This window comes from Bos grunniens, chromosome 27 (genome assembly GCF_055505025.1).
Source record: "Bos grunniens cultivar Pamir isolate PY7600 chromosome 27, Bosgru_T2T1.0, whole genome shotgun sequence".
Taxonomy (NCBI): domain Eukaryota; kingdom Metazoa; phylum Chordata; class Mammalia; order Artiodactyla; family Bovidae; genus Bos; species Bos grunniens.
Window position 1 is genome coordinate 15,444,895 of NC_141191.1, and position 24,751 is coordinate 15,469,645.

General features: G+C 44.2%; 1 protein-coding gene across 17 annotated transcripts in view; it reads left to right on the top strand.

Annotated features, from left to right (window-relative positions):
* Positions 1 to 24,751, top strand: part of TENM3 (teneurin transmembrane protein 3) — a 2,452,009-nt gene that overhangs the window by 2,422,150 nt on the left and 5,108 nt on the right. For all 17 annotated transcript variants that reach the window (XM_086379882.1, XM_086379881.1, XM_086379885.1 and 14 more), the window contains 3 exons: positions 14,696 to 14,992; positions 17,899 to 19,510; positions 22,982 to 23,112. In XM_086379882.1, the coding sequence (XP_086236008.1) occupies positions 14,696 to 14,992; positions 17,899 to 19,510; positions 22,982 to 23,112 (2,040 nt within the window). The remainder of the gene's footprint in view (positions 1 to 14,695; positions 14,993 to 17,898; positions 19,511 to 22,981; positions 23,113 to 24,751) is intronic.

Below are 24,751 nucleotides of genomic sequence, written 5' to 3' on the forward strand. Positions count from 1 at the left end.
AGTGGCTGTACTAATTTGCATTCCCACCAACAGTGTAAGAGGGTTCCCTTTTCTCCACACCCTCTCCAGCATTTATTATTTGTAGACTTTTGGATCGCAGCCATTCTGACTGGTGTGAAATGGTACCTCATAGTGGTTTTGATTTGCATTTCTCTGATAAAGAGTGATGTTGAACATCTTTTCAAGTGTTTGTTAGCCATCTGTATGTCTTCTTTGGAGAAATGTCTATTTAGATCTTTGGCCCATTTTTTGATTGGGTCATTTATTTTTCTGGAGTTGAGCTGTAGGAGTTGCTTGTATATTTTTGAGATTAGTTGTTTGTCGGTTGCTTCATTTGCTATTATTTTCTCCCATTCTGAAGGCTGTCTTTTCACCTTGCTAATAGTTTCCTTTGATGTGCAGAAGCTTTTAAGTTTAATTAGGTCCCATTTGTTTATTTTTGCTTTTATTTCCAATATTCTGGGAGGTGGGTCATAGAGGATCCTGCTGTGATGTATGTCAGAGAGTGTTTTGCCTATGTTCTCCTCTAGGAGTTTTATAGTTTCTGGTCTTATGTTGAGATCTTTAATCCATTTTGAGTTTATTTTTGTATATGGTGTTAGAAAGTGTTCTAGTTTCATTCTTTTACAAGTGGTTGACCAGATTTCCCAGCACCACTTGTTAAAGAGATTGTCTTTAATCCACTGTATATTCTTGCCTCCTTTGTCAAAGATAAGGTGTCCATATGTGCGTGGATTTATCTCTGGGCTTTCTATTTTGTTCCATTGATCTATATTTCTGTCTTTGTGCCAGTACCATACTGTCTTGATAACTGTGGCTTTGTAGTAGAGCCTGAAGTCAGGTAGGTTGATTCCTCCAGTTCCATTTTTCTTTCTCAAGATCGCTTTGGCTATTCGAGGTTTTTTGTATTTCCATACAAATTGTGAAATTATTTGTTCTAGCTCTGTGAAGAATACTGTTGGTAGCTTGATAGGGATTGCATTGAATCTATAAATTGCTTTGGGTAGTATACTCATTTTCACTATATTGATTCTTCCAATCCATGAACATGGTATATTTCTCCATCTATTAGTGTCCTCTTTGATTTCTTTCACCAGTGTTTTATAGTTTTCTATATATAGGTCTTTAGTTTCTTTAGGTAGATATATTCCTAAGTATTTTATTCTCTTCGTTGCAATGGTGAATGGAATTGTTTCCTTAATTTCTGTTTTCTCATTATTAGTGTATAGGAATGCAAGGGATTTCTGTGTGTTGATTTTATATCCTGCAACTTTACTATAATCATTGATTAGTTCTAGTAATTTTCTGGTGGAGTCTTTAGGGTTTTCTATGTAGAGGATCATGTCATCTGCAAATAGTGAGAGTTTTACTTCTTCTTTTCCAATTTGGATTCCTTTTATTTCTTTTTCTCCTCTGATTGCTGTGGCCAAAACTTCCAAAACTATGTTGAATAGTAATGGTGAAAGTGGGCACCCTTGTTTTGTTCCTGACTTTAGAGGAAATGCTTTCAATTTTTCAACATTGAGGATAATGTTTGCTGTGGGTTTGTCATATATAGCTTTTATTATGTTGAGGTATGTTCCTTCTATTCCTGCTTTCTGGAGAGTTTTTATCATAAATGGGTGTTGAATTTTGTCAAAGGCTTTCTCTGCATCTATTGAGATAATCATATGGTTTTTGTTTTTCAATTTGTTAATGTGGTGTATTACATTGATTGATTTGCGGATATTGAAGAATCCTTGCATCCCTGGGATAAAGCCCACTTGGTCATGGTGTATGATCTTTTTAATGTGTTGTTGGATTCTGATTGCTAGAATTTTGTTTAGGATTTTTGCATCTATGTTCATCAGTGATATTGGCCTATAGTTTTCTTTTTTTGTGGCATCTTTGTCAGGTTTTGGTATTAGGGTGATGGTGGCCTCATAGAATGAGTTTGGAAGTTTACCTTCCTCTGCAATTTTCTGGAAGAGTTTGAGCAGGATAGGTGTTAGCTCTTCTCTAAATTTTTGGTAGAATTCAGCTGTGAAGCCGTCTGGACCTGGGCTTTTGTTTGCTGGAAGATTTTTGATTACAGTTTCAATTTCCATGCTTGTGATGGGTCTGTTAAGGTTTTCTATTTCTTCCTGGTTGAGTTTTGGAAAGTTGTACTTTTCTAAGAATTTGTCCATTTCTTCCTCGTTGTCCATTTTATTGGCATATAATTGTTGATAATAGTCTCTTATGATCCTTTGTATTTCTATGTTGTCTGTTGTGATCTCTCCACTGTCATTTCTAATTTTATTGATTTGATTTTTCTCCCTTTGTTTCTTGATGAGTCTGGCTAATGGTTTGTCAATTTTATTTATCCTTTCAAAGAACCAGCTTTTGGCTTTGTTGATTTTTGCTATGGTCTCTTTTGTTTCTTTTGCATTTATTTCTGCTCTAATTTTTAAGATTTCTTTCCTTCTACTAACCCTGGGGTTCTTCATTTCTTCCTTTTCTAGTTGTTTGAGGTGTAGAGTTAGGTTATTTTTTCTTGTTTCTTGAGGTGTGCCTGTATTGCTATGAACTTTCCCCTTAGGACTGCTTTTACTGTGTCCCACAGGTTTTGGGTTGTTGTGTTTTCATTTTCATTCGTTTCTATGCAAATTTTGATTTCTTTTTTGATTTCTTCTGTGATTTGTTGGTTATTCAGCAGAGTGTTGTTCAGCCTCCATATGTTGGAATTTTTAATAGTTTTTCTCCTGTAATTGAGATCTAATCTTACTGCATTGTGGTCAGAAAAGATGCTTGGAATGATTTCTATTTTTTTGAATTTACCAAGGCTAGCTTTATGGCCCAGGATGTGATCTATCCTGGAGAAGGTTCCATGTGCGCTTGAGAAAAAGGTGAAATTCATTGTTTTGGGATGAAATGTCCTATAGATATCAATTAGGTCTAACTGGTCTATTGTATCGTTTAAAGTTTGTGTTTCCTTATTAATTTTCTGTTTAGTTGATCTATCCATAGGTGTGAGTGGGGTATTAAAGTCTCCCACTATTATTGTGTTATTGTTAATTTCTCCTTTCATACTTGTTAGCATTTGTCTTACATACTGCGGTGCTCCCGTGTTGGGTGCATATATATTTATAATTGTTATATCTTCTTCTTGGATTGATCCTTTGATCATTATGTAGTGACCTTCTTTGTCTCTTTTCACAGCCTTTGTTTTAAAGTCTATTTTATCTGATATGAGTATTGCTACTCCTGCTTTCTTTTGGTCCCTATTTGCATGGAAAATCTTTTTCCAGCCCTTCACTTTCAGTCTGTATGTGTCCCCTGTTTTGAGGTGGGTCTCCTGTAGACAACATATGTAGGGGTCTTGTTTTTGTATCCATTCAGCCAGTCTTTGTCTTTTGGTTGGGGCATTCAACCCATTTACGTTTAAGGTAATTACTGATAAGTATGATCCCGTTGCCATTTACTTTATTGTTTGGGGTTCGAATTTATACACCATTTTTGTGTTTCCTGTCTAGAGAATATCCTTTAGTATTTGTTGTAGAGCTGGTTTGGTGGTGCAGAATTCTCTCAGCTTTTGCTTATCTGAGAAGCTTTTGATTTCTCCTTCATACTTGAATGAAATCCTTGCTGGGTACAATAATCTGGGCTGTAGGTTATTTTCTTTCATCATTTTAAGTATGTCTTGCCATTCCCTCCTGGCTTGAAGAGTTTCTATTGAAAGATCAGCTGTTATCCTTATGGGAATTCCCTTGTGTGTTATTTGTTGTTTTTCCCTTGCTGCTTTTAATATTTGTTCTTTGTGTTTGATCTTTGTTAATTTGAGTAATATGTGTCTTGGGGTGTTTCGCCTTGGGTTTATCCTGTTTGGGATTCTCTGGGTTTCTTGGACTTGGGTGATTATTTCCTTCCCCAGTTTAGGGAAGTTTTCAACTATTATCTCCTCAAGTATTTTCTCATGGTCTTTCTTTTTGTCTTCTTCTTCTGGAACCCCTATGATTCGAATGTTGTAGCGTTTAATATTGTCCTGGAGGTCTCTGAGATTGTCCTCATTTCTTTTAATTCGTTTTTCTTTTATTCTCTCTGATTCATTTATTTCTACCATTCTATCTTCTAATTCACTAATCCTATCTTCTGCCTCTGTTATTCTACTATTTGTTGCCTCCAGAGTGTTTTTAATTTCATTTATTGCATTATTCATTGTATATTGACTCTTTTTTATTTCTTCTAGGTCCTTGTTAAACCTTTCTTGCATCTTCTCAATCCTTGTCTCCAAGCTATTTATCTGTGATTCCATTTTAATTTCTAGATTTTGGATCAATTTCACTATCATTATTCGGAATTCTTTATCAGGTAGATTCCCTATCTCTTCCTCTTTTGTTTGGTTTGGTGGGCATTTATCCTGTTCCTTTATCTGCTGGCTATTCCTCTGTCTCTTCATCTTGTTTAAATTGCTGAGTATGGGGTGTCCTTTCTGTATTCTGGCAGTTTGTGGAGTTCTCTTTATTGTGGCTATTCCTTACTGTGTGTGGGTTTGTACAGGTGGCTTGTCAAGGTTTCCTGGTTAGGGAAGCTTGTGTCAGTGTTCTGATGGGTGGAACTGTATTTCTTCTCTTTGTTCAGTCGCGCTGTGGGGAGGGAGGGAGGGATGCTGCAAGCAAATAACACTGGCGTGCACTCGCAGTGCCTCAGCCACACTGGGTCTGCCCCCGCTCACTGCGCGTGTAGCCTCCCTGCCCACACTGCTCGGGCTCTAGGTTGTTCCGCCGGGAACAATCCAAGGCTGGCCCTGGGTTGCATGTACCTCCCAGGTCCAAGCCGCTCAGGTTCAGGCACTCGGATAGTCCTCAGAGGCGCAGACTCAGTTGGGCCTGAGTATTGTGCTCTTCCCAGGTCCGAGCAGCTCAAGTGATGAGGTGTTTGGCGAGCGCCAATGCTGCGACTTATCGCCTCCCCGCCACTCGGTTATCTGGGTGCAAAACCGGCGCACCTTCTTAGGCAGATGTTAACCGTCCAGACCCCCAAGAAGTTTTAGTTAGCAAAGAAGCCTGCTTACAGTTTTATAGATAATGTCTCTCTGGGGCTGCGATTGCCCCCTTCCGGCTCTGGCTGCCTATCACCGGAGGGGGAAGGTCTGCAGCCGGCTATCTCTGTTCAATTCTTTGTTCCGTGCACGGGCCTGGCGGTCTTAGGTTGGGGCTGGCTTTTCGCGTAGTAGATATCCCACAGTCTGGTTTGTTAGCCCAAATTATTTCGCTCAGATAGTGTTCAGGGTATTCAGGCCAGATTCTTACTCTAAGCGATGCAGCCCGCGCTGCGCCTCCCTGCCCAGCCCCCGCTTGTTAATGGCGCCTGCAGGCGTCTGCGCTGCTTCTCCACTGGGGGAGTTACCGTAGGACTCGCAATCTTCGAGTTTTAATTGTTTATTTATTTTTTCTTCCTGTTATGTTGCCCTCTGTGCTTCCAAAGCTCGGCACAGATTCGGCAGTGAGAAGGTTTCCTGGTGTTTGGAAACTTCTCTCTTTTTAAGACTCCCTTCCCGGGACGGAGCTCCGTCCCTCCCTCTTTTGTCTCTTTTTTTGTCTTTTATATTTTTTCCTACCTCCTTTCGAAGAGTTGGATTGCTTTTCTGGGTGCCTGATGTCCTCTGCCGGCGTTCAGAAGTTGTTTTGTGGAATTTACTCGACGATTAAATGCTCTTTTGATGAATTTGTGGGGGAGAAAGTGTTCTCCCTGTCCTACTCCTCCGCCATCTTGGCTCCTCCTCTCCAAAGCTGAATCTTTGCTGGACAGATGCCCATTGTCCAGCTGTGTCCTGTCCTGTCCTCCTGTCAATCCTGTCCTTTCTGTGTCCTTCTGTATTTCTGTCCTTGAATGCTGCTTCAATTTTCACATTTGATTCAGCTGTATCTGAATTACATTCTTTATTGATTTTCTTGCTGTGTATTTCTGAAGTATATCTTCTGAATAAAAGAGCAAGCAGCTCAAGAACTTCAGTTTTGTTTTACAGAAGGTCGCATTCTCAATATTTTTAAAGTACAGTGTGGGCTTGAGACGTCTCTAGTGGGAGAAGGCAATGGCACCCCACTCCAGTACTCTTGCCTGGAAAATCCCATGGACGGAGGAGCCTGGTGGGCTGCAGTCCATGGGGTCGCTAGAGTCGGACACGACTGAGCGACTTCACTTTCATGCATTGGAGAAGGAAATGGCAACCCACTCCAGTGTTCTTGCCTGGAAAATCCCAGGGACGGGGAAGCCTAGTGGGCTGCCGTCTCTGGGGTCGCACAGAGTCGGACACGACTGAAGCGACTTAGCAGCAGCTAGTGGTAGAGTGGTTGGGAACTTGGGATGTGGGTTCTATCCCTGGCAGAAGGCTAAAATCCCACATGCCTGCAGCCAAAAAACCGAAACATAAAAACAGAAGCAACATTGTAACAAAAATTCAACAGACTTTAAAAATGGTCCACATCAAAAAAAAAAAAAGTGTAATGTGGGCACACAGGAGATAACCAGCGTCAGAACCTACCTCCTCGCTATTGATGAAAAACCCAGACTTACCTTTTTTTTTTTGACTGTGCTGGATCATTGTTGCTGCGCGGGCTTTTCTCTAGTCGAAGCGCACAGACTTCCACTGTGGTGGCTTTTCTTGTTGCGGAGCACAGGCGTTCAGGCTTCAGCAGCGGCAGCGTGTGGGCTCAGTAGCTGCGCTTTGCAGTCTCTAAGAGCGCAGGCTCCGTAGTTGTGGTGCACTGGTTGAGTTGCTCTGTGACATGTAGGATCTTCCCGGATTAGGGATCGAACCCATGTCCCCGGCATTGGCAAGCACATTCTTAACCACACAGCCACCAGGGAAGTCCCAGAATTACCTTATTTCTATGAGACACATGATAACATTGCTGATTGCTAGGGTAAATTGATCTTTGCAGAATGTTCTCTGTGTTGCCTTGTTAGGTGTTTTTATTCGTCCTTTTCATGCTGTGGACCAGATGCAAATAGAAAGCAAGCTGTGATTTATGACAGTTGTTCAGTAAAGACAATACAGATGAAGGACTAAAACACAGGTTACAAGGAACCCCCTTCAGGCCACTGTAAACTGAACCTGCTTCATTTTTTCTGTTAGTGAACAGATTTTTGTTTATCAGATAAATGCAGATAACCATTCCTGAAATTATTTCCCTTGCCTTAAAAAAAAAGCTACTCAAAATCAAGGAGAGAGAAGAAAACATGGAGTGTACCATTCATGTTCTAAGTTATTAGTATAACAGACTAACATTATTCACCAGGCCAACTTCACAGTTAAGAAACAGCTGATATATTTTGGCCATTTCCAAGAAATAGAATAAAGTAAAAAAAGAATCAGTGATCAGATACAGGCTGTTCAGCTCACAGGTTATATTCCAGTTCCACTTCCATCGCAAGGCAGGAGTTTGGAACTCTAAATACATAATCTTCTGGAACCAAAGCTGTGGTCCCATCTTACCATCCCCCAGGATGCCCCAGCTCCAGGGCCCTAGACCCAGAGCTCTAGTGCACAGAAGCTGGGGAGGCTCAAGGGTTATCCTGAGAGAGAGGCAAGAAGAAAAAACAGAACCTCAGAAAGAAGAACAAGATTAGCAGGGGGGTAACGTAACTGAAGGCAAAAGGAGAAGGGGGGTGCAGAGGATGAGATGGTTAGATGGCGTCACTGACTCACTGGACATGAGTTTGAGCAAACCCCTGGAGACAATGGAGGAGAGGAGCCCAGTGTGCTGCTGTCCATGGGGTGGAAGACTTGGGCAGGACTTGGTGACTGAACAGCAACAACAACGTGATGGTCAAGAAAACCAGCTCCAGGCTCGTTTCAGGGTCACTTGCAGAGGGCCTTGGTCAGTGGCCGGAGGCAGCTTCAGCTTCAGCATTTTTTTCCACTGAAGCAAGGCCTCGAGCTGCCGGCGTGTCTGTCTAATGCTGCTGCTGACCACTGCCCCAGCCCCTGCTTCCCTGGGCCGCTGCACACTGGAAGCTAGTTCCCAGGCTTTGTCTTATTTGACCATCCCTAAGCCAGGCATGGTGTGCCTACACACACACACACACACACACACATGGAGGCACACCTGTACTCAGACACGGGACTTACTTTATCCAAAGACATAAAGGTCCTGCTCACATTTGTGCTCAAAAAGTATGAGTTCTAGATCAGGCTCCACTTCTTACTAAACTATACGGGAAAATTCTAACAGATATCTAACAGCCCTAACATCATTTTATCTGTATGATAGTATCTGTATCATGATAGCAGTACTATAATGTACAGATATTCTAACATGATGGTGTAGACATGGTGTGTATATATTCAGTTGTGTCCAACTCTTTGTGACCCCACGGACTGTAGCCCACCTGGCTCTTCTGTCCATGGGATTTCCCAGGCAAGAATACCAGAGTGGGTTGCGATTTCCTCCTCCAGGGATCTTCCTGACCCTGGAGATGGAACCCGTGTCTCTTGCATGTCCTGCATTGGCAGGTGGATTCTTTACCACTGCTCCACCTGGGAAGCCCATAGACATGGTATAGACTATCTGTATTATGGATAAATATAACTGATTGCCTTACCCTGCTACAGTCTCACACAATTGCTACGGAATCAAGTGAGATAATGTGAAAGTCCTTTGAAAACAAAAGGCATGACTACATATTCTGTGACCCTAACCCAGAGAATCTGAACCACAGACACCAATAGTGAAGAAGAGCAGAGGAAAAAATCTAATTATAAGTCTCTGGTTCTCAGTCTGATTCCAAGTGAGTCTTCCTTTGGGAAGGAAGAGACCAGTGCACACAGGCACGGGTGTTAGTTTCTTTCTAAATAGCTGAACGACAGTGCCTCGGCAGGCCATTTCAGAAAATCCAGTATTTAAGAATGGCCTGTTCAGTCACACTGAAAGACTTCCAGCTGATCCGTGTGATGGCTCACGTGGAGACAGCACCAAGATCGCAAGGGAAGGTTTCTTATTTTCAAGATAAGCTTGGATGTGCCAGCCATGCCTGGTCATTCCACCCCTCTGTAGATCCTAAGAGAGGAATTCCAGGGAGAAAGAGATGATCTGGAAATCTGGTTGGAGGACCGGACCTGGAGTCTACGCAAGTGGGCTCTTTACCACTTGGGCTGCTCGGGAGGGCGTCTCCTCTCTTACCTTTCCTTATCTTCTAGCAGAAAGTGCTTTTTGTTTTGAAGCCCTGACCCATGGGTGGGCAGTCAAATATTTATTCAATAAATGAAAGAATGAGAAAGAGCCAGGCTTAAAATATGGATTATGTTATTGCCTGTAGGTCTTTCTGAGAGAGAAGCTGTAGGAATAGCACCTCCTCACCAACATCTGACTGCAGGAAGCAAACCTATCTCTAGATCGAACAGATTACATGGGTTTAATAGATAGAACACTGGATGCAGTGGCTTTAAAAAAAAAAAAAGGCAAAGAGGAGAAAAGGAAAAATTATAAAAGAAATGAGCAACGTGAAAAGCATTTTCTGTGAAACTATATTAAGAGGAAAAGGGGTTGGAGATATAGGAATAACCAGCGGAGGAAATCATGGAAAAACAGAACAAAGATTTGACAATTCCTTAGCTCACTTGTTTGTACCTACATATTTGTTTTTTTAGAAAGACCTGCATAATAGTTGTTTGTTTTTAATAGTCCTGATTTTTGTCAGTGGTTGAACTTGCAATCAGCCTTTGAGCAATTCCCCCAAATTATAATGGCATCTGAATAATGAAAAGTCACCTTCTAGGGGGTTTCCCTAGTGGTCCAGTGGTTAAGACTTCACTTTTCAGTGCAGGGGCTGTTGGTTCAATCCCTGGTCTGGGAGGTAAGATCCTACATGCCTCATGGCCAGAAAACCAAAACATAAAGCAGAAACAATATTGTAACAAATTCAGTAGACCTTAAAAATGGTCCATGTCAAAAAAAAAAAAAAAAAGTAACCTAAACTTACCCAGAATTCTTATCCTTAAAGGAAAACATTTAGTGAATTGTTTGAAAAAGAAATTCTCAGAAGTTGAAAGCCAAAGCGGTATTTCAAGGCATACCTAGACGTGATAGCTCCGAAGACCGTTATGTAACTTACTATGCCGTCACGTGTGTGTGGCATCCTTGTGTCTCACTGTATAATCTGAGCGCTGGGGCCTGGAGGGGGCCATGCAGAGCAGTTGGCACTTCTGACCTGTGGCGGGGGGGCAAAACCATCTGCACACAGTTGACGTTCTAACAAGGACCCCAGGGAGGCGAGATACTGTCACCCACATGGCAGGTACCCGCATATGGTCTGATCGTGCCCTGTGTTGTCAGACAGACAGACACTGTTTCACTTGTTTGAGCCTCAGTTTTTCAAGCCTTCCAGAGGGAACATAACTCCCTCCCCTCCTGACATCAAAGGGACATTGTGATTAACTGCCACCACGCTGGACCTGATCTTTGAAAATGGAGATTTTTCTATGCTTAGCTCAAAGAAACGCTGTACATCACAAAGGAATTCATGGTGGCCTCTTACCTAGTCACAACATTTGGATTCACTTTGATGTAGCTGAAGGTATTTAAACAACTACATAGGCTTTTCATCTTAGGTGAAGTATACGATGTAATGATGTATTTTAATGTTATTTATTAAAGGCCTCTGGGGTCTGGAACAATGCTAGCCCTTTATGACTGTCAAAACAAGTTTGCAGAATTGCCATGGTTCATACAGGTGTAGTTAAGTGGGATTGTGTCTCACTGTGTCTGCAACTGCCAAAGGAGAACGTTAGGGCCTTGGGGGAGGGGGCGGAGCGCCGTATTTCTCTGATAATTAGTGATGTTGAGCATCTTTTCATGCGCTTCTTGACCATCTGTGTGTCTTCTTTGGACAGATGTCTATTTAGGTCTTCCACCCATTTTTTGATTGGGTTGTTTGCTTTTTTGACATTGAGCTCCATAAGCTGTTTGTATATTTTGGAGGTTAATCCTTTGTTTGTTGTTAGTATCGTCTGAAACGTTACATATTGAATAACAGTGGGTGGTGTCTGGAAATAGTAAGAACAGTGAAAACCTTGGCTTGGGTTGGAGTGTGGAGAAAAACAGCCACATTCTAATTCTTTCCTCAGCTCTTCAGTTGGAGGACCCAAGAAAGCCATTGGTCAGGATAAGAGGAAAATGTTAAGTGCTTTCCAGACGTTTGGTCTCATGGCGTTTCGAGGTGTTTCCGTATGTGATGTGCTTGGTGTGGCGGCTCACAGGATGGCCGTGTTAGACGCTCTAGACGCTTCAGTGTGGTGTAGTCATAGTCCCAAACCAAGGAGACGAATTGGAAGCAAGCCCCATAGCAGGGTGCAGGCCTGCAAAGAAGGGGTCCCAGACCTGTCTTTAGGCCCTTCTACCAAAAGGCCCTTCTAGTCCAACGGTCCTACCAGATCTGCAGGGCAGATGTTCTGTTATGCTCTATCCAGAGGGAACACCGTGGAGACAAGGAGGAATCAGGAAGGCGATAAAGATCCGATATACAAATTAAGATGAATGCAAGGAAATCACAAAAAGGTGGGGCAAGGCCATGGGCCGCACCGTCCACAGACACCCACTACACAGGCGGTCTTGCTTGGCTATTCGCAGCCTGGAATACCCCCGAGGAAGGGCAAAGGAGGGCAAGCCTAAACACTCTGAGGCTTACGTTTCCCTCTCAAGTCACGACGTGAGGAACATAAGAGCCCTCAGAAACCGTTTAAACTGTGTGAAGCCGCTTCTCCCGGCATCACTTGTGTGCTCAGTCGTGTCCAGCCCTTTACGATCCTATGGACTGCAGCCCGCCAGGCTCCTCGTCCGTGGGGATTTCCCAGGCAAGAATACTGCCGTGGGTTGCCATGCCCTCCTCCAGGGGATCTTCCCAGTCAGGGATCAAACCCCAGTCTCCTGCATTGCAGGCAGCTTCTTTACCATTTGAGCCACAAGGGAAGCTCAGGCATCATAAGTGTGCAAATAAAAGCTGAAGAGCTGAATTCTGCCAGTCCATTATTGAGCTAATTTGATATCAAATCAAATCTGTAAATTTGTAGACTTCAAAATGTATCTTTGTAACATTAGCCAGTAGCTTCCTTCCAGGGTACACAAAGCATTCGGCAAGCGGTGCCTTCATCAGGCTTTTTCCAAGACAAAGTTGTAAAGTCTCACAATTCACAGAAGGCTGAGCTACTAATCTGCAGACACTTCCACTTGGGAAAACGGAAGCCCAGAAAGCCTTCAGCTCGTGGGTCAGAATCATATAAAATGATAGCTCTGAGAACCTGTTCCAAAGAGAAGGGAAGGGTCAGTATATATGTGACTTTGGAGAAGGGGGAATACAATACACGCAGTCAAGCACATATTTTTCCAGAAGGTTTCTGCTAGTCACAAGGAGCAGACGTCACCATGAAGGAATTTAGTGCTTTTCTAGATATGAGGAGATGCAAGAATTGGGTTCATAAAATCAGCCCCTGAGAGTATCTTTCTGAAGACCTGTCCTGCCAGATTTTCCAGAGCATAGTGTCTCATTTCTGCTCTCCACCCTGAACTCCTTTCAGGAGATGTTGAAGGTCAGAAGCTGAAGTAGCACATGATTTAATCCTTGTAAGAGGTAGATAGCAAATGCCCAGGGTTTCCGTGGGGACTCAGACCATAAAGGATATGCCTGCAATGTGGGAGACCCAATTCAATCCCTGGACTGGGAAGATTCCTCTGGAGTAGGGCATGGCAAGCTGTTGCAGTATTCTTGCCTGGAGAATCCCATGGACAGAGGAGCCTGGTGGGCTACAGTCCATGGGGACGCAATGAGTTGGACATGACCGAGCAACTAACACGTACACATGGCAAGTACTAATTTGTAGTTGACTCTCCATTCCAACCTCTTTATTTACAGAGAGACGAAACAGACTCTGAGGGCCACGAGCCCAGAGTTGTGCAGCTCCTAGCCCCTGTGGGTGTGGAAATGGGGCTTTCAGATTCTTGGGTTCCTCCTCCAACACACACACACACATGCCCACACCAATGCATACCAGTTGCTCTGTGGTCCAGAGTTGTTTTCTTTTTCCTACATCATGCGTGCGTGCTAAGTGGCTTCAGTCGTGTCCGACTCTGTGACCCTAGGGACCGTAGCCCACCAGGCTCCTCTGTCCAAAGGATTCTCCAGAATACTGGAGTTGCCATGCCCTCCTCCAGGGGATCTTCCTGACCTAGGGATCTACAATGACAGAACTGAAAAATTAAGATCTCCTGACTTCATCCGGGCTCCGCTTTCTCATATGCTGTGGATCATCTCTCTGGGTATTTTTCCCCCAAAATCACTTTGCCTTTAGGCATAAACTTCTTTTGAGCTGGTATCTTTACCTTTCTGTGGACTTCACAATACTCCCCTTGAAGAGCTAATTGGAAGAGTTCAAATAAAAGCTTAGGGAGTATTTTTTCATGGGTCTTGTTTAATGGCCATGATAGAAGACACAAATATTTATCCCAGATTTACATAAACATACATGTATATTTTATAGGTACGTAAATATGTATTTACATGTATTGGTGTGGTGTGTGTATGTGGTGTTGTTCACTTGCTTTGCTGTGAACTTTTTGACCCCATGGACTGTAGCCCACCAGGCTCCTCTGTCCATGGGATTTCCCAGGTAAGAATATTGGTGTGGGTTGTCATTTCCCTCTACGGGGTGTGTGTGTGTATAAGTGATCACCTGGAGTTGTCCATTTTGAAGGTTCTAGCCAGGACATGGTCAATTAAGGTTAAGATTTCCCCATTTAACTTGTAAGAGTCTGAGCAGTTGAGGAGCATTTTGTTATGGAGAAGCCACCATTATCACAAAGGGGCATAGAAAATCAAAGAATGGACTGGCCCTGGCCTTCTGCAAACCCTGTAGACCGTCTATAAAGCAGAATTTAACCAAGGCCACGTGTCCACCGTAGCAACAAACGCCGGCTGGTGTGCACCTTGGATCACAGACAGTAACAGCCAGATGTAGTTGTGGATTCTGGGCATGGCACAGAGCCCCACGGAGTTCCTAGAACAACATGGGGCTCGATTTGTAAAGTAAGCACGGTGGTCAGACTGTGTAGATGTGGGAGTGAAGGATCTGAAGTCCTTGCCAGTTAACCAGATGTTATCAAAGAAAAAGGCATTCCAAAAACTTGTGACATTTCAGCACTCAGCCCAAAGCGAGGATCGTGTTTGTAACCTCCTGCTATTTAAACTGATTAATAATTTACAGTAATGTGGACTCCAGCTTCTACTTAACTGTTCTTCAAAGGGCTAGAATCACATTTACCACCGTTTTATTTAATGTAGCCATGATTAATCTAGTGAACAGTTATTTCCCAGTGTCTTCTGGGAGGGCGGGGCTTTGAGTAATTTGCAGCAATGTCAGGCTTACCACCTTCCTATCTTCTGAGCAAACTTGAAAGCAAATACATCTCGGCATTTTTCTTATCAGTTGCTTAAGTTTACAAAATTTAATTGAAAGGGTTTTGAACAAACGCCAGGCTGTCTCTCTGCTTAATGAAACCTTTTAAAAGAGCAGTTAATCTACTGCCTTGCACTTGTACCCAAGAAGTTGCTAAATTAATTTACTGACAAAGAGAATCAATCATCATAAATGGTGTTTAAACAATAGCGGGGACCCTGAAGAGTAATAAGGGGCTGGTATTGGAACAGCGTGATTTATTTTATCATCTTGTTTGTGTTGTACCAGGTTAATGGCAGAAACCTCCTTTCAGTTGACTTTGATCGAACAACAAAGACAGAGAAGATCTATGATGACCACCGTAAATTTCTCCTGAGGATCGCCTATGACACGTCAGGGCATCCAACTCTCTGGCTGCCGAGTAGCAAGCTGATGGCCGTCAATGTCACCTATTCGTCCACGGGTCAAATTGCCAGCATCCAGCGAGGAACCACCAGCGAGAAAGTCGATTATGACGGACAGGGCAGGATTGTGTCCCGGGTTTTTGCTGACGGTAAAACCTGGAGTTACACGTACTTGGAAAAGGTACGCTGCAGCCAGAGAGCCTGCAAATTGCCCGGGCGCACTGTGGGGTGGGCGGGGCGGGGGCGGGGCCACCAGGACTTGACTCAGTTCCATTTACTATTCCGAGCATCCATATGTAAGTCAGGGCCATAGAGCGCGGAGGAACCTGCACATCAGCCCCGGTGCTTCTCCTTAGTGAAGTTCGGCTCTCTGAGACCCTTTTACATGACTTATGCTGGAAACAACCACCACCACCGCCCACCTGCCAAGCTCATCCGTCGACAACATTCACACATTAGACCCTGAGCTTGTAAGTCATTTGTAAATCATCTCAGCGCGAGCTTTTTCATTTCAGACAGCGCCTTACACGTTCGCACAGTTAAAGCTGTCAGGTGTGTGTCGTTCCTGGCAGAGCTTCGACATAACGGTAAAAAGCCCATAGAGCCTATTTACGCATCAGTAACCAAAAGAAGCTGTTTTTTAAGCAAGCCCCATTTCCGGGCCTCTGGGCCCTCTCTCCTTTCGTCTGCACTGAAAGGGAACCCATGCTTAAGACAGATAACATGCTACCAAAAAAGATTGTGCAGGGCGCCAGGTTTCAGGTAGTGACCAGGGTTAAAAGGGAATGAAACCAAGAGGAACGGGGAGGACCACCTCCTTGTAATTCCTTTCTGAAAGAGCCAGAATCCTGCAGAGAGCATCTTCATGAGGCGTTTCATTCCCCTTTGAGATGAAGGTTCACCTTGGTTTTGAGTTCAGTGCCTCCCATCGCTCCCAACAATCCTCTCTGCCAGCAGCCACAGGGCCGCTGAGGCACAAGTGCCGCTCGTGAGCTCAGTCTGCCCTTCCTCGACTGTTTGGAGTGACCTCTGTCCTCCACACACTCACGTCTGCATCGCTGTCCCCCTCACACACCCCATCTTGCTCTCCCCCAGAGGTGCTCTGGACCAGCCTCGTGCATGTAAGTCAGCTCAGATAATTCTAGATGGACTGTACACGGACTCCTCTTCCTAAAGACCTGGTCAGGGAACTAAGATCTCTTGGCCAAAAATAAATTAATAAAATAAATTCCCAGACCCCCAACATTGAAAGTAGTGAGTGTAATGTGACTGAAAAGTCTTTAAAGGGAGCCAAGGGGCATACCACCAATAAGAGCCGCTGTCAAAATGACCCAGCCGTAACAGAAATCACCTTCATGTATCAACGGGTCAGAAAAGCCAACAAGCACATTCTCAGCATCTCTCCCAAATCCCTAAAACCCACCCAAAGTATTTCCATTTCCTCACTAGGACAGGCACCCTAAGCCAACGTGTATTCATGGCAAAGCAAGTAATATTTTACTACCTACATGATTCTGCTAAGTTGCTTCAGTCATGTCCAACTCTGTGCGACCCCATAGACAGCAGCCCACCAGGCTCCCCTGTCCCTGGGATTCTCCAGGCAAGAACACTGGAGTGAGTTGCCTTTTCCTTCTCCACTGCATGAAAGTGAAAAGGGAAAGTGAAGTCACTCAGTCGTGTCCGACTCTTAGCGACCCCATGAACTGCAGCCTACCAGGCTCCTCCATCCATGGGATTTTCCAGGCAAGAGTACTGGAGTGGGGTGCCACTGCCTTCTCCATACCTGATTCTAAGTGACTGCAAGCAGGGCCCTGTGAATTCAGCAATGGTCCAGGCCTTCCTTGGAAGAACACAGACCATTAGCAACAAGTCTCAAGACACTGGTCACACAACCTGCACACAAAAATTGCCCCTAGATGTGCCTATGGAGGAGATCCTGCAGAAGCCTGAGTCAGACAAACTGCATTTGAAAAACAGTGGACGATAGAAACAGTGAGCCTAGACAAGGGGTTATGCACTTTTATGTCAAAAGCAAAGAGTACATCGCAGTGTGGGAGGGAGAGAGGGGGGGTCAGCTCCTAATCTGACCATCCACCCAGTTCGGCCATCACTCCATTTGGTCTAACAGGGTTTAGAGGGAGCCTCCCAGAGGAAAGAGCTGCCCTCATTCTGTACCACTGCAGAGCTACCAAACCAGCCTCCAGGTTGACCTTCTCTCCCTTGGCCTAATAAACTGTCTTTTGTCATTCTGAAATCACTTGAAGAATAAGCCAAGCTTACTTTGAGTCATATATTTATTCACCTCATAATTTAGCACCCAAGCAGTGTATAGCCCAGAAACCATCCTTACTGCACCTAAGGGACAAGTCAGATCTGGTTCTTATGAAAAGATTTCATTGTCATTTCAGATGTCATGTAAAGAATTTGCAAACAAAAAACCATCTCTGGATCCATATTCCTAATAAGAGCATTGACAGCTCTTATTCACCAAGCGATTAACCAAGCAGTGTTGCTGATGATGCTGTATGTACACACAATCCCTTTAGGGGCTAATTTTATGTCTCTTCTTTATAAAATAAATATTTTGAATGCTTTGCTCATCCTCCAAGTGCACTGGAAATTCAAGCATGATTTGAGTGGCTCCTCCATGAAATGTTTGGGGAAAAGCCACCTTACTAAATAATTGCTAATTATGGACAGGACTGTACTTCCCATATGCTGTTTTCCCCATGAAATATTGTCTTTGAAGCAGCTTTGTTCATGCTTGTATTATGACTTATCCAGATCCATTGATGACCTGCTGCTTGGCTGTGAATGCCTGTGATACAAAAAAAAAGTCTGATCCTGACAAGTAACCCATTATGAGAGTTGAGGCACTCAGTGAGAAACCGCTGGCAATTAAGCATCCAGGCAAATTAGGCAGGAAATCGTTAAGGACAGGGAAGGTCAAGGAGAACTCAATTAAAACGAAAATCATTTTCTCAGGCGGACTATTTTTGCGTCTTTGTGGTCACTACATCTACTTTTACTCCCCCCGTCCCAACCCCATTCGCAAATATCGGCTAATGGCATGCTCCCTCTTTACAGTCCATGGTGCTTCTGCTCCATAGCCAGCGGCAGTACATCTTTGAATACGATATGTGGGACCAGCTCTCTGCCATCACCATGCCCAGCGTGGCTCGCCACACCATGCAGACCATCCGCTCCATCGGCTACTACCGCAACATATACAACCCCCCGGAGAGCAACGCCTCGGTCATCACCGACTACAATGAGGAGGGGCTGCTTCTGCAGACGGCTTTCCTGGGGACTAGCAGGAGGGTCTTATTCAAGTATCGAAGGCAGACCAGGCTCTCGGAGATCTTATACGACAGCACGCGGGTCAGTTTCACCTACGATGAGACGGCGGGAGTCCTCAAAACGGTAAACCTCCAGAGCGATGGCTTCATTTGCACCATTAGATACAGGCAGATCGGCCCCCTGATTGACAGGCAGATCTTCCGCTTCAGCGAAGATGGGATGGTGAACGCGAGATTCGACTACAGCTATGACAACAGTTTTCGGGTGACCAGCATGCAGGGTGTCATCAATGAGACTCCCCTGCCCATTGACCTCTATCAGTTCGATGACATTTCGGGCAAAGTGGAGCAGTTTGGAAAATTTGGCGTCATCTATTACGATATTAACCAGATCATTTCCACAGCTGTCATGACTTACACGAAGCACTTTGATGCCCACGGCCGCATCAAGGAGATTCAGTATGAGATATTCAGGTCGCTCATGTACTGGATTACAATTCAGTATGACAACATGGGTCGGGTGACCAAAAGAGAGATTAAAATAGGGCCCTTCGCCAACACCACCAAGTACGCTTATGAGTATGACGTCGACGGACAGCTCCAGACGGTCTACCTGAATGAAAAAATCATGTGGCGTTACAACTACGACCTGAATGGGAATCTCCATTTACTGAATCCGAGTAGCAGCGCGCGGCTGACCCCGCTCCGCTACGACCTGCGAGACAGGATCACCCGGCTGGGTGACGTTCAGTACCGGCTGGATGAAGATGGTTTCCTGCGCCAGAGAGGCACCGAGATCTTCGAGTACAGCTCCAAGGGGCTTCTGACCCGAGTCTACAGTAAAGGCAGCGGCTGGACAGTGATCTATCGTTACGATGGCCTGGGGAGACGCGTGTCCAGCAAGACCAGTCTGGGACAGCACCTGCAGTTTTTCTATGCGGACCTCACTTACCCCACCAGAATTACTCACGTCTACAACCACTCAAGTTCGGAGATCACCTCCCTCTATTACGATCTCCAAGGACATCTCTTTGCCATGGAAATCAGCAGCGGGGATGAATTCTACATCGCGTCGGACAACACAGGGACACCACTGGCTGTTTTCAGTAGCAACGGGCTTATGCTCAAGCAGATTCAGTACACCGCCTATGGTGAGATCTATTTTGACTCCAATATTGACTTCCAGCTGGTAATTGGATTTCACGGTGGCTTGTATGACCCACTCACAAAATTAATCCATTTTGGAGAAAGGGATTATGACATTTTGGCAGGACGGTGGACAACACCTGACATAGAAATCTGGAAAAGAATTGGGAAGGACCCAGCTCCCTTTAACCTGTATATGTTTAGGAATAACAACCCAGCAAGCAAAATCCATGATGTGAAAGACTACATCACAGGTAAGCAGAATTGTTTTTCCTTTCCAAGTACTGAGTTAATCATTGAATCCATAAAATAACTGCTGGGGGTTTAACTTGATGCCTTCCTTCTGCAAAATCAAATGTCTTTTAAAAAAAAATCAAATGTCTAATGTTTTCAATGAAACCAAGGAGAAATCAACAGAGGGACACTAGGCATAGTTTGTTACTGCCTGTTCTGCCGGCCAGCGCCCAAGACCACAGGTTTTCTGAAATGACATGGAATCTAGGCATGCCATTTGAAGGGAAGGGACACGGGAGGTTGCAGAAAACATGAACTTGAAGCCCGCAAATCGGGGTTCCAATCTGAATGCCTCTCCAACAACAGGTCATGTGGCTTTATAGACAAGTCACATGACTTTATGAGTCTGTTTCCGTAACAATAAAATGGGGACAGCAATCCTACTTTGTGGTATAAAATACAATAACATGCAATTCTGCTTTAAGTAGCAGTGGGAAAAAAGTGAAAGTGTTAGTCACTCAGTGGTGCCCGACTCTTTGGACTGCCATGGACCGTAGCCCACCAGGGTCCTCTGTCCATGGGATTCTCTAGGCAAGAATACTGGAGTGGGTAGCCATTCCCTTCTCCAGGGAATCTGCCCTACCCAGGGATCGAACCCAGGTCTCTTGTATTGCAGGCAGATCCTTTACCATCTGAGCCACCAGGGAAGCCCAAGCAAAACTGTAGTTCTCTGTAATAACCTTCATTACTCTTTATTGAGGTAACACTGCTTGATAACATTGTATGTTTCATGTGTACAACATTATGTTTCTACTTCTGTATACACTACAGTGTACCATCCAAAATTTATTCAACATCTGTCCCCAGAGAGCTGATGCATTTAATCCACTTTGTCCCTCCCTCCACCTCCTTCCCCCGGGTAGCCACTACTACTCTGGTCTCTACTGCATGCTTGGTTTGATCATTTGTTTCAGAGGAATTAGGGAAATACCCTGGGGGTCCAATGGTGAAGACTCTACACTTTCGCTGCTGGGGACCCAGGGTTCAATCCCTGGTCAGGAAACTAAGATCCCACACACCACGTGGTGCAGCCAAAAACAAACTGTTATACAAGTGAAATCATACAGCATTGGTCTTTCTCCACCTGACTGACTTCACTTTGCATAATATCCTCAAGATCCATCCATGTTGACATACACCGATTCTTCCTTATCCAGTCATCTATGGATAAGCACTTAGGGCGTTTCCTTGACTATTGTAAGAATGCTGCAGTGAACACAGGGTTGCATATATCTTTTCAAATTAGAGTTTTTGCATTTGGGGGATAACTAGCCAGAAGAGAGACTGCTGGATCACATGGGAATTCTGTTCTTAACTTTGTGAGGAGCCTCCATCCTGCTTTCCTTGGTGGCTGCACAAGTTTACACTCCCACCCACAGTCCATGGGGCTTCCCTTTAGCGAGCAGAGATCTCCACTCATCCTCGGCCCCAGGGACGCTGAGCCCTTCTGTTTCCACTTTGTTCCTGAGTTACACTGCCATAATTAACCCCCTTGTTTATGCTTCCTAGAGGAAGGTTATTCCCTGTTTTCTTTTTCTGTGTTTGGTTTGGGGTTTTCTGTTTTGTTTTGCCTTGTGTTAGATGCTCCGTCTGGCTGTCTCTCTCCTTGTTCAATATTTGAAGCATGCCAGGATGTTCTGTCTTCTCAGTTCTCAGTACAGCTCTCAAAATACTGCCCCTGTTCATTTTACATCTGCTTCCCGCTTCCGCACTCTCTCTCCAGCTTCGCCTAGCTCTCTCCCACACGAACCCGCTCCAAGTCCCTGCTGTCAGCATCCTGACTCAGCAACACCCAAATGGGCATTCTCCTTCAGGGTTCCCCAGGACACATCTGCATTCATGTCCCAGTATCTGGGCAGTAATCTTCAACATGTTAAGAGCCTCTGATTTTTCACTGCTTCACTGACATCATTCATAGTAGGAGTACCTCTGCCCCCGTTCAAAAATTTTCTCTAAAACATAAACCACACCCCCCAATCTTATGCACGTGCATGCGCGCGCACACACATATATATCACTTCTCTCCTATGCAGTGAACTTGGGGTTTTTCTCTCTCCTCCACCACCACCACCAGCCCTCCATTTAAAACAGGGATGGGACTTCCCTAGTGGTTCAGCAGTTTGGAATTTGCCTCGCAGTGCAGGCGACTCTGGTTCGATCCCTGGTTGGGGAACCAGGATCCCACATGCCATGGCACAATTAAGTGCTCTTGCCATAACTAGACAGCTCAGGCCACAGTGAAGGATCTTGAGGGCCACAACTAGGACCCGACTTGGCCAAATCAATATTTTCTTTAATTAAAAAAAAAAAGAGGGAGCATACCACTAAGTTTAGAGCCTATATGATGCCTGCAGAAAGGGACCTGCCAGCCTGACAGGTGTGAGTTGGTGCCCTGGAGAAGGAATCGGAGAGCAAGTGGCCTCCATCATTCTGATAAGCAGTCCCCCACTTCTTATTTAAGAGGTGTTGACAGTGGCTGCCCGAGAGGCTGGCAACCCACCGCTCCTGAATTCATCCTCTCCTAGCAACATGGACGCCAGGGAATGCCACAGCAGCATTTTTTGCAAAACATCAAAAGAGAGATGGAACAGCATAAAATATATTAGGTGAAATGCAATTTCAAATTTTCCAGCAATGTGCTTAATATATAAAATAATCTACACCCAACTGTACTCATAAAGCTGCAAGCCTGCTGAGTAGTTCTGTAACAGTATAACCTCCAAAATAGAATAAAAGCTTTATTCTCAGTGTAATGGCTTTTGGAGTCACATGGCAATATTTTAAAATACCATCTTAAAGGTTTCCAGCTTCTCTCCCTCAAAAGTTTGTCTCCACCTGTGCACAGTGAGCCTTTGAAGTCGGAACTGATGGGAATCAGAACTTTGTGCCCCTGGCTGGCTAGGCCAGCTTTTGGCATCCGTCTTTGATTAAGAGTTGACTGTTGATTTTCATACACTCGATGTGGGGTTTTTATTAATAGAAAATGGGTGGTGGAAACTTGCATATCCTTGGGCAGCCACTTTGGAAAGCTAATAACACAGGACTTCTAGTTAAGACCAGCCTTCACTAACTACAGATGTCATTTGTGTTCAACAACCATGTCTCTTTCACGCTGCTAGGCATTGTTATTCAACTTTTTTTTAAACACTATTACCAGCACGGGTTGCAAGTTCCCAGGTGGGACTGGGTACCCATCTGTCTAAGTGAGTCTCTATTATCCACACTGTCTGTAGCCCTTGCCTCACTTCCTCCTGCTACTGAAGTTATTTTTACCGTGTCTGAAAATAGTATTTTTAATTGTAGGGCAGAGGCAAACAGGAGCTCTTTCTCAGGTTATCGTTTGTGAAGGTGGGGTTTTCAGGTAAGGCTCTCAGTGTCGGAAAGCACAAAGTGAGCTCGGAAGTCTTTCATTTTGGACCTTCTTTTCCTAGATGTTAACAGCTGGCTGGTGACCTTTGGCTTCCATCTGCACAATGCTATTCCTGGATTCCCTGTCCCCAAATTTGATTTAACGGAGCCTTCTTATGAACTTGTGAAGAGTCAGCAGTGGGATGATGTACCGGTAAGAGACAAAAAGCAAAACTGTGGAAGGTGACGAAGGGCTTGCTTGTGCCTTACAGTCCCCTGTTTAATCAGACTCCCTGGGTACCAAAGGCCTTTTTTTTTTTTTTTTTTTTTTGACTCAGGAAAGAAAGCACCATGTCTCTTGCATTTCTGTTCAGCAGACCAGGGGCCTGTGAAACAGGCTTCAGTCTGCTTTTAGTGATGCTAATAAAAACAGAAAGACATTATCAAACAGTAATAAAATATAAAAGCTCATTGTTGAGTGCAGGGTTTCTACAGAGAACCCCAGGAATGCACATTTATAAGATTTGGGACCTTAAGGCAAAGATACAATAAACAGGAGGGCAGGGAATTCATGTTACAAATTAGCAGCTCACAAACAGTGCCACAAAGTTCCACTTCTTTAAAATGTAGCCATGTTTTCAAGGGAAAAAACTTAAAAATAAAATGGCCTCTGGTAAAGCTCCACCTACCACTAGGTGCTTATGGAATTTTCCTGAAACTAACAGACCAGGAGGCCTGGAACCGTTCTGAGAAATAAAAGGAGAAAGAATGGAAAATTGCGAAATCAAAGCTGCCATTTCACAAAATGACACTTTTTAATTCCCACCATTCAGAGATCAGAAAGGAACGCAACAACAAAATATCAGAATTTCTAGCTTAAAGCAAAAATAATTAAAGATCAAGAAACTGGGTTACCCCATAATGATAAGAAGAGAGCACAGTGTTTCTTAGGAAGATTAATTTCCCCCCTTGAGCAATTTCCTATAATCTCAATGAACTCGAAAAGGCAAGCCTGGCTAAAACACACACACACACACACACACAATGCCAATACCTCTGCTTTCTGGCACATGTTTCATACTTAAAAGCAATTCCTTTCTCAGATGTCGCCTTCACACTTAAAAGGCAAAACCCATTCAGTTTCCGGGATCTGGGAGCCATTTTAACATTTCTAATTGCAAATATACCTGCACTGATCAAGTGCCATGAAGACATCCCTAAGTTTGCTAATGCCTCTGAGCACGTAATAATTGCAGATGACTTTCCAACATGTCTGAAAACACTTAAGTCATACTGTACAAGTGGACTTGCCAACTTTTTTCCTAGGCAGCCTTTTCCATACAGTTCCGGTTCTCTGTCATGAGAAGTGCACCATAAGGACAGCTTAGGGAATCGCCAGCAAAGACATCAAGGATGCCTGGAGAACGGAAAAACAAATGTGTCTTTCACCACTGCAAACGGAACACATGCTTCCAATTGGGGAAAATGCTGGCCAGACGAACATCTGGTAGTCTAAGAGATGCCTGAGTTAAGATGCTCCCAATTAAAAACCCTTGTGAACGCAGAAGGCCCACTGTTCCTCAGTCTGCGAAAAATAAATGTTTTCCTAAAGCGATAAACACTCGTTGACAGCTGTCCCCACTGTGCGCTCATCCTGGCCCATTTCAGTCCGTCAGTTTTACAGTCAAATTCAGCTGAAAGCTCTGTTCACCAGGATACAGTACAGAGTTTACCTAAATTAAAGCACACGCCTGTTAAGTAAATTAAAGGCATGTGCTTTAAAGTGGGACTTTAGCTTAAAGTGGGACTGGGTGATCCAACTGGAGCACCCCCAGGCTTTCCAACCTTCCTTT